General features: G+C 54.6%; 1 protein-coding gene across 1 annotated transcript; it reads left to right on the top strand.

Annotated features, from left to right (window-relative positions):
* The first annotated feature begins 3,276 nt into the window (after positions 1-3,276).
* LOC123162161 (uncharacterized) lies at positions 3,277-6,979 on the top strand. Its single transcript, XM_044579952.1, has 3 exons — positions 3,277-3,413; positions 5,825-6,217; positions 6,356-6,979. The coding sequence occupies exons 2-3, from the start codon at positions 5,833-5,835 to the stop codon at positions 6,640-6,642; spliced, it is 672 nt and encodes a 223-aa protein (XP_044435887.1). The 5' UTR covers positions 3,277-3,413; positions 5,825-5,832; the 3' UTR covers positions 6,643-6,979.
* The last annotated feature ends 2,522 nt before the right edge of the window (positions 6,980-9,501 follow it).

Raw genomic sequence — 9,501 nt, 5'->3', positions numbered from 1 at the left:
ACGAGTGAAAAGTGACTAGTGAGCATTTCTTTGTGTGTCTTCTTAGAGACTTAGAGAGTAGATGAACGAGGGGCAGAGAGAGTGTGCTTGCGCACGGAGCAGAATCATAGCATATAAAAGAAAGAGGATCCATGTAGTGTCGGTACAACAGGTTAAAACTCACCTACCTCAGCCTCGTATTCCCGCAGCGAGTGAGTGAATTCCTGCAGTGCCGTCGCGTCCTCTGAAGCAAAAGCCAGCGCTGAGTGAGTGATTCCCGCAGTGTCGTTGCATCCGCTGAAGCAAAACCGCAGAACATCGGATTGTCGCGCGTATAAATCAGCGTTGTTTACCACAACATTGCTGTCGGATGCGGATTCTCGCGCGTCGAAATCAGTGCCGTCTGCCACAGCGCTGCACTCGGCTGGCAAGCAGCAGCTGCAGGGCTGCCGCCAGCCCGTGTGGCGGCATGGGCCACCTCCTCGCCGTGCATGCTATAGATGCTGTCGGCGTGCGCGCGACAGTAGTGCAATTAGCCGCCTCGTATCGTGGCGGCATGGCCCACCTGCCCTGCCCTGTTCCGTCCCGACTCGAGGTTCGCCCTAAAATACGTTATGGGTTGGCGGACGCCTCAGTGCGTGGCGGCAGGGCCCGCCGCCTCCGAGCGTGGCTGCAGGAGCCACGTGTCGGCTGTCACGCCTGCCGCCACTGCTTGAAAGGGAGGGGTCTTTTTTGCCAATTTGATCCACACATAGTCCCTTTTGACAATTCTATTGGACAGGTGGTCCTTTTGAACAAAAAATCCATCGAACGCCGGTCTCTCATTCTTTCATTTTTCTCCTTCTAAGGGCATCTCCAGCCGCGCCCCCAAGAAGGCCTCCCCAGGCGATTTTTTCGCGCCGGCACCGAAAAAACGGCCCAGTCGCGCCCCAGGACGCCGAAAATCGCCGGTTCGGGCCTTTTTTCCACCCGGCGGTCACAGGCCGAACCCGGCGCGCTGGGGAGCCATTGGGGGCTCCGGCGCTAGTGAAAAGCGCGCCTGGCCCACACCGATAGGGAAAAAGTCAAGTTTTTCTTCGCCCGACTCGCCTCGCACCCCCCGCGCCCCCGGCCACCACTAGCTGTATCCCGGCGACAGTCGCCGGCCTACTCCACTAGATAGCCATTCCCCGCCGGAAAATAGCAGCGCTTCGCCGCGACAGCCCCTCCCCGCAGCACTAGGCGCTGCCGGCCGCCGTTTCCGGCCGCGGAGGCGCGGTTTAACGGCGGGTACACGCCCACGAGCGCAAGGTGTTCGGCGTTTTGACTGACTCGGCGATGGACTCCGATGAGGAGGAAGAGCTCGCCGCGCTGCTGGAGGAGGAAGCCGCGGCCGACGTCCAGGAAGAAGAGCATCTGATGGTGCTCGCCGCCCTCGCCCAGCTGCTGGCGAGCAGTGAAAAGCCGCGTCGAGGTGGCTCTGCGCCGGGGCGGGTGAAAGCAAAGAACCGGCATCGTCTGCAAGGCTACTGCATGCTCTACTCCGACTACTTCGCCGATGCTCCACTTCATGGCGAGAGAACATTTCGGCGCCGTTATCGGATGAGCCGAAAGCTCTTCCTCAGGATTGTGAATTCCATCCGGGAGTTCGACAACTACTTCAAGTGCAAGATGGATTGCACTGGCGCTCTTGGATTCACCTCCATCTAGAAGTGCACGACAGCGATGAGGATGCTTGCATATGGAGCTCCCAGTGATTCACTCGACGACTATGGGCGCATGGCCGAGTCCACCAGCATAGAGTGTTTCTACAAGTTCTGTCGGGCAGTGGTGGCAGTGTTTGGGCCACAATACTTGAGAGCACCCAATGCGGAAGACACTGCTCGGATCCTAGCCCAGAATGCAGCAAGAGGATTTCCTGGGATGCTTGGAAGCATCGACTGCATGCATTGGAAATGAAAGAACTGCCCATTTGGTTGGCAGGGGATGTACAAAGGCGCCAAAGGCGGTTGCAGTGTGGTGCTTGAGGCGGTAGCCACACAGGACCTCTGCATTTTGCACTCCTTCTTTGGTATGCCAGGAACTCACAATGACATCAACGTGTTGCAGTGCTCTCCTGGTTTTGCCAAGCTCGTTGAGGGCCATTCTCCTCTGGTGAACTTCGAGATCAATGGGCACCAATACAACAAGGGGTACTATCTAGCTGACGGCATCTATCCGAGATGGTCGACATTTGTGAAGACGATCTCAAACCCTGTGCCAGGAGGCAAGAACGCCTGGTTTGCGAAGGTTCAGGAGGCTTGCAGGAAGGATGTCGAGCGGGCATTTGGTGTGCTCCAATCTCGATTCGCTGTTGTTCGGTACCCCGCTCAGACCTGGTCGAAAGATCAAATGTGGGAGATCATGACTTCCTGTGTCATCTTGCACAACATGATCATCGAGAGCGAGCAAGAAGACCCAGTGTTTGACACTGAACCATACTACAGGCAGGGTCCTCTAGCCGAAGTTGATCACCAGCTACCGGCAACTTGGACTGTCTATCTCAGTATGCGTCAAGAGATCCGAGACCCACAGGTGCATCATCAACTGCAGAAAGATCTGATTGAGCACCTATGGAGGCTCAAGGGGGACGCCGCGTGATGAAATACGAGTTTTTATTTGTTGAACTATATAATTTGTATTGAACTATTTTTGTTCAAGTATTTGATTTTTCTGTGATGAAATATGTGATAAGGAATAATTATGTTGATAATTGAACGCCGGGACAGGGCGAAACCACGCCGAATATGGGCCTATTCTCGCCCATATGGGCCGTTTATTCGCCGAAATTGGGCTGCAAAGTGGGTCAATTTCGGCGCCTGGGGGCGAGCTGGGGGCGGCGACTGGGCGAAAAACCGCCCCCAGCACCGAGTGTCTCGCCGGCTCGCCCCCATAGGGCGATTTTTATGCGTCCTGGGGGGCAACGGCTGGAGATGCCCTAATGTGCGCGTGCTATTGGTGGAGGCGTGCTGATAACGTGAAAAAGAATGAAAAGCAAATGATCGAACAGTGTTCCTCATTGATTGAAGACCGGATATTTATACACTCGTTACAAAGGCAATTACAATGTCGATAACTACGACCAACTTAAGCATTGAATATCAGGATTAAATTAATCCTTAACACAAGAAGAGGAGTCTACCCTGCGGGTGCCCTGTGCGGTCACACTCAGCACGCGGCAAACAGGGTACGTAGCTGACCGCAAGTGCACAACACGCGGCGGTAAAAAGTTTAGCATACGAGTGCCATCATTATTTTTGACTTGCCGTGAACGCCCAAAGCCCCTGAAAACCCTCTCCCCCCTCTGCTCCGCTGCCTCTTTCACCTCGCCCAAGCTTTCTCTCTTCCCTGTACTACTACTACTAGTTCCCACCCAACTTCAGGGTGGTGGTGCCGAAATCACCGTGCTCCATCAGGTATTCGATCTACCCAAACGCTCATTGATTCCGCACTGCGCATTTCGCGACGTCTGCCGAGGCCGCCGCGCGTTGAACTGTTCTTGTCTCCCCTGCCGCCATTTTTGCTTCCGCTGCAATCTCTGGTTGAATCCGCCATTGCTGGTGTTTTCCGAACGACACGGCGGCTGCGTGCGTCGTTTCTTCTTGCTCTAGCGGTTTCGCTTCAAGTAGCAGATGGGGTCCGCGTCGGTGCCTCCGGATACGTCGCCTGGGTGGGTGGGTGGGTCGGGGGTTTTCTTCTCGAAGCTGGGTGGGGATTCACCGGATGGTCCCAGCCTTAGCAGATTTATTTCGAGCATTTTTCTTTTCCCGCTCTTGTTTAGTGTCCACATTCCGCATATCTAAACACCTTTTTTCTTTGCGAGAAGCATCTCTCAATACTTGCCGGTATAAGATCGCGAAATCGATCCTTTTGGACTCTAGATTGTAAGGAGTAGAGTACTAGTGTAGGAGTTTGATGAGACTTTGTTAATTCTGAGAATTAGCAAATCCATTTCAGTTTCGTAGGCCTTTTCTCTAAAGATTTGCTCAGGTGTCCTACTCTTCCACCGGAAAGGACCACGTGCAGATTTAGTTTACAGCAAGGTGCTGAAGCCATGTTCATTGTTTAAGCATCGATAAGAGCAGCTCCAATGGGGCGACCCATTTCGTCCGCCCGCGTCCGTTTGGGTCGGCGCGCACAGAAAAGATGGTCCAACGCGCCGACCCAAACAAACGCACGTCCTCCTTCGTCTGCCTGCCGACCCATTCCCGGCCTATTTTTGAGCCGGATTTGCATCGGCGCGGACACAAGACGGACGCGCGCGCGCGACCTCTCTCCTCCCCGCGCGTGCACAACCTCCACCACGGGCTTCGTGGCCGACGCCGCCGGCCATTTTTTCCGATGAAAAAGGATACATGGATAGTTCTTGCGTACACAGATAAAAGAAAAGAGCAACTACTCGTCGCTTTCCGACTCTGACTCGGTAATGTCCTCCTCCGACGTCTGAATATAGGTGTCAGCAGCATGCTCGTCCGCGAAGTCCCACCCCGATGTTTCTCGCAGCCTCAGTCTCATTTGAGCGGTCAGCTTCCGCGCACGCTTGCCCTCCCGATAGGCGGCTCGCTCCGTCCTTCTGGCCTTCCTCTCCGTCCTCCTTTGCTCATAGAACTGACGTTCGTCGACGATGTCCTGAGGGAAGCGTTCGCGCCACAGCACCAAGGCTTGCACGTCCATCTCGGCGAGGGCGAGGCGACGCATCCGCCTCCGGTGGATGCGGCGATCCTCGTCGGTGAAAAGCCACGGGAGAGGCGCCAGATCCTGCGCCCGCTGGCTCGACACGTCGGGAAAATTCATCTCCCGTCTCGGCCGCCGGAGGCGCCACGCCGTCGCGTCGTACGCGCGGGCCGCCTGCTCAGCGGTGTCGAAGGTGCCGAGGATGAGCCGTTTATCGCCAAACAAGATCTCGGCGGAGAAGGCGACGGAGGGGCGCTCGCGGACTCCGCGAAAATCCGAAGCGTCGAGGATGCGCATCGACATGGTGGCGCACAGGCAGCGAGGCTAGTGAGAGGGGGTGAGACGAGTGGGCGGCGGTGGCGGACTGAGTGTGGAGGGAGCGCCATCTTTATAACGAGCGCCGACCGAACATTTCCCACGCTTCGGAGCGCCAAAGCCAGCGCGCACTAGGCCGAATTCCCCCCGCGCGCGAACCTTTCCCGCACGCTGGCATGGCCGCTGGCATTATCTAAAGCGCGTGCGGTCATGAAATGGGTCGGCGCGTTGGGCGCGCTGCCGACCCAAATCTAAAAGAGGGCGGACGATGGACGGGCGGCCGACCCAAACGGACAAAAAGAGGACAAAAGCGCCGTCCATTTGGGTCGGCCCGTTGGAGTTGCTCTAACCGCTGGCATTGTGTAATTCTCCATCTGTGCGCAAATTTTGATTGTTGGTACACTCCATAATGAAAAGAAACTTCACGTTCTTTAACTACTTACTACTGATCATATATATTCTTACCGTGCTAAATACTACTCACAAATATAAGATGTTATAAACTTTTTTTTTCTGAATCAGATGTATATGGACACGTTTAGTGTGTTTGTTCACTCATTTCAGTCCGTATGTAGTCCATATTGACATATCCAAAACATCTTATATTTGTGAACAAAGGAAGTATTTAAATTGTACTAGGAAGCATACACCAGAAGTGGAATTATCTTAGTTTCCCTAAGAGTAGACAGATAAGCCCTGTTTGCTTCTCACTGTTTCCCCTTGTTGTGATCCCATTCTTTTCCCTCTCACAGAAAGGGTTGTCTGGTCTCTGGTGGATGGAGGAGTTTCCCTTCAAGTTCATTTCTTGATCATCCCTCACGCCATCTTACTCTTTCAGGCTACACAATGGCGCTGGTCGATTGGATAGAACTGAGTGATGATGCAGAGATTATTGAATTGAGCAGTGGCGAGGAGAATGTCGAAGAATATCAGGAAGCTTCCACACAGAGCAACTCAGCTCAGCACCAAGCTACATTGCATGATGATCAGACCGTGTTTGTCGCAGATGGTGAAGGAAGGGAAGAGGCTACCGAATCTGGAAATGCAGAGGAAGCTACCGCATCCTCCTCCGTTACTGAAAAGGAGTCTGGCAATCCAGAGGAAGCTGCTGTATCACAGACTTGTCCTCACACTCCAACAGCCGTTGTTACTGAAAAGGAGTCTGGTAATCCACAGGAAGCTACTGTATCACAAACTTGTCCTCACACTGCAACAGCTGTGACATTCCCCGGTATATTCTTCTTCATTCCTCTCTCAGTTCAATAATACGTTTATGATGCAGATAATCGACATCGAGAAAACATTGCAACAATACATATTTCTGAATTAACAGCAACACCATCACAGAGCTACAATTTTCTTGCTGCAGGTCCTGATCCCCCCTCTCCGAAGGCTCTGACTTTTGAAGCCTGTGTCGCCAAGCCGCGGAGAGCGAAGGCGAAACGTGGCAGGAAGCTCTTCCATGCCGATACACCTTGGACTTGTAGGAGCCCTAGGCTTGAAGACAAGCATAAAGGTCGCAGAAGGCCCGTGGAAGAGCTGGCAGTAGAGCGCAAGGCTTCTGGCATGCTGGAAGAAGAAGAACAGAAGAACACCTCGGCTAGGAGCCGGAGGAAATGCAAGTTGTTCAGCAAACGGTGTAGCCTCTGCAGATAGTCTCCACTGGTCCCGCAAAACTAAGGTAGTCGGCTGAAGATGATCGTCTCGAAACTGTCTGGATTTTGGTGGTAGTTTGCCTCTCCTGTGACGCGGGAAGAATCACTAGTGTTGGTGGGGTTTGGGGCTCTTTTGCGTAGTATACTACTGGTTGGGTCGTGTTGCCCTTGTTGCCCTGTCCATATGAGGGCGCTTGCGTTCGACCACTTGGGTACATTCGAAGTTATGGAACTATGTGGCTTACTGGACGCAGCTCTTATAGTGCAGTGAAGAAAATATGTACGTATGTGCTCTTATCGTGCAGTAAAGAGATACAGTACGTACGTAGGAAATAGATAAGTCATGAACGTCAGTTTTTTTTGGAGTTTCAGCCCGAACGCGCTCAGCGCCGTTGGATATCTTGCACAAATCGTCGGCAGCGGCCCTGGAAGGTAGCGGCGGGTGAAGCTCGGGCTTCCCGCGACGGCATGGCGTGGTGTTGTCCCTATTCAAGGCGGATCTGCATCGCCGATCTCGTGGTTTTGCCGCGGATTGGTTCAAATCAGAGACGGTGATGAGCGTGCAGGATCGATCTCGGCGGCTCTCGCGGTTTGGCGAGGTGGAGTGGGAGCCTCCTCCCAGGCTCCAGTGGTGGCGCATTCAGGCAGTGGCCGGTGTGCCAGGGCTCCTACGGTGGCATTGTTGTTGCGGTTGGTCGCTGAATCTAGGCGGCTAGATCTGGAGCTTTGAAGGCGGTCGAGATAGTGCACAGGTTGTCGGGTGGATGTCTTGGGACGGATCCGAGAGAAAACTTGGTCTTCGGTCGTTGGCCGGAGCCGGAGATGACGATGCCCTTATCATCGTTTCCTTTATGAAGGCATCATCGAAGTACAAATCCCAAACCCACCCAATACCTCCAAAGAAAACCCTAGATCAGTTGATCGGATGACGGCGGCATTCATATGTCGTTACCCCCTTGGAGGCGGCATTATTGAAGATGCACTCGCGCTCGAGGGACCAGCGGATGGCTTCTTCGGTGGAGCGGTGTTTCTTTTTACATATTCATGGCGGCGGCTCTTGGCGGCATGGAGCAGCGGAGGCTTGCCGTCAGCGGAGACTTGTCCTCACACTCCAACAGCCGTTGTTACTGAAAAGGAGTCTGGAAATCCAGAGGAAGCTGCTGTATCACAGACTTGTCCTCACACTGCAACAGCTGTGACGTTCCCCGGTATGTTCTTCCCCATTCCTCTCTCAGTTCAGTAATACACGTTTATAATGCAGATAATCGACATCGAGAAAACATTGCACCAATACATATTTCTGAATTAGCAGAAACACCATCACAGAGATACAATTTTCTTGCTGCAGGACCTGATTCCCTCTCTCCGAAGGCTCTGACTTTTGAAGCCTGTGTCGCCAAGCCGCGGAGAGCGAAGACGAAACGCCGCAGGAAGCTCTTCCATGCCGATACACCTTGGACTTGGAGGAGCCCTAGGCTTGAAGACAAGCATGAAGGTCGTAGAAGGCCCGTGGAAGAGCTGGCAGTAGAGCTCAAGACGTCTGGCATGCCGGAAGAAGAAGAACAGAAGAACACCTCGGCTAGGAGCCGGAGGAAATGCAAGCTGTTGAGCAAACGGTGTAGCCTCTGCAGATAGTCTCCACTGGTCCCGCGAAACTAAGGTAGTCGGCTGAAGATGATCGTCTCGAAACTGTCTGGATTTTGGTGGTAGTTTGCCTCTCCTGTGACGCGGGAAGAATCACTAGTGTTGGTGGGGTTTGGGGCTCTTTTGCGTAGTACTACTAGTTGGGTCGTGTTGCCCTTGTTGCCCTGTCCATATGAGGGCGCTTGCGTTCGACCACTTGGGTACATTCGAAGTTATGGAACTATGTGGCTTACTGGACGCAACTCTTATAGTGCAGTGAAGAAAATATGTACGTATGTGCTCTTATCGTGCAGTAAAGAGATACTCCCTCTGTCCAGAAATACTTGTCATCAAAATGGATAAAAGAAGATGTATCTAGAACGTCATGAATGTATGTAGGAAATAGATAAGTCATGAACGTTAGCTTTTTGAGTTTCAGCCCGAACGCGCTCAGCGCCGTTGGATATCTTGCACAAATTGTAAAGAAACCAGGGGCGCCACGTGCAGTCGTCCTGCACGGCCGCACCTCTCTCCCTTGTACTCCTACTTTTCTTTCTTGAGAGAATTCCTTATTTGGCCCTTTCCGCCGGGTCGCCGCCCACCTACCGCCAGGTCCTTTGCCGCCCGCCTTCACCGTCCCGGGCGCCCGCCCCTCCCCGTTCTCCTTCCCCTGCGCCGTCTCTGACAGGCCCGGCTCCGCCGCCTGCCCCGCGCCCACCTCTCCGCTCCGAGATTTGCCGGATGCCTGGGGAGGAGGTGGATGTGTGTGTGCCCTGGCAGGTGGTGGCGAGCCGCAAGTTCCCTGCCGCGCGCGCAGGACAACCGCCGGCGCGGCCCAGACATGCGTCCCCGCCCAAGGCCGTCATTGCTCCGCAAGGGGGACTGCCCCGGTGCTTGGGTTCGGGTCATCCCCTCTCCGACTGCAGGAAGGACATTCGATGCCATCGTTGTCGACTCTTCGGCCACAAGGCCAAGTCTTGCTCCCTCCCCCGGGCCGTCGCGTCGTCCTCCGATGGATCGCCCCCTCCGCTTCGGCGCCGCGTCCCAGCTCCGGTCGCCGCGGATGGCCATCCCTCGTCCTCAGGATCCTTGGCCGCCACGCGCACCTCTTCGGGCCTGCTCACACCCGCGTCGGGTGCTTCTGGGGCTGCCGCACCCGTGTTCTCCGGGTCTGCCCAGGGCGCCGGTTCGCCCGTGGGTCGCGCATCCCCCGTGTCCTCCGGGTGGACCGTGGCGG

Source organism: Triticum aestivum, chromosome 7B (assembly GCF_018294505.1).
Source record: "Triticum aestivum cultivar Chinese Spring chromosome 7B, IWGSC CS RefSeq v2.1, whole genome shotgun sequence".
Classification (NCBI taxonomy): Eukaryota; Viridiplantae; Streptophyta; class Magnoliopsida; order Poales; family Poaceae; genus Triticum; species Triticum aestivum.
This window is presented reverse-complemented; position numbering and strand designations above follow the sequence as displayed.

What these genes read in the sequence shown, in the direction of transcription:
- LOC123162161 (XM_044579952.1), top strand. Translation starts at nt 5,833, where the DNA reads ATGGCGCTGGTCGATTGGATAGAACTGAGTGATGATGCAGAGATTATT. An exon ending in AACAGCTGTGACATTCCCCG is followed by an intron (nt 6,218 to 6,355) that starts GTATATTCTTCT and finishes TTCTTGCTGCAG; the next exon opens with GTCCTGATCCCCCCTCTCCG.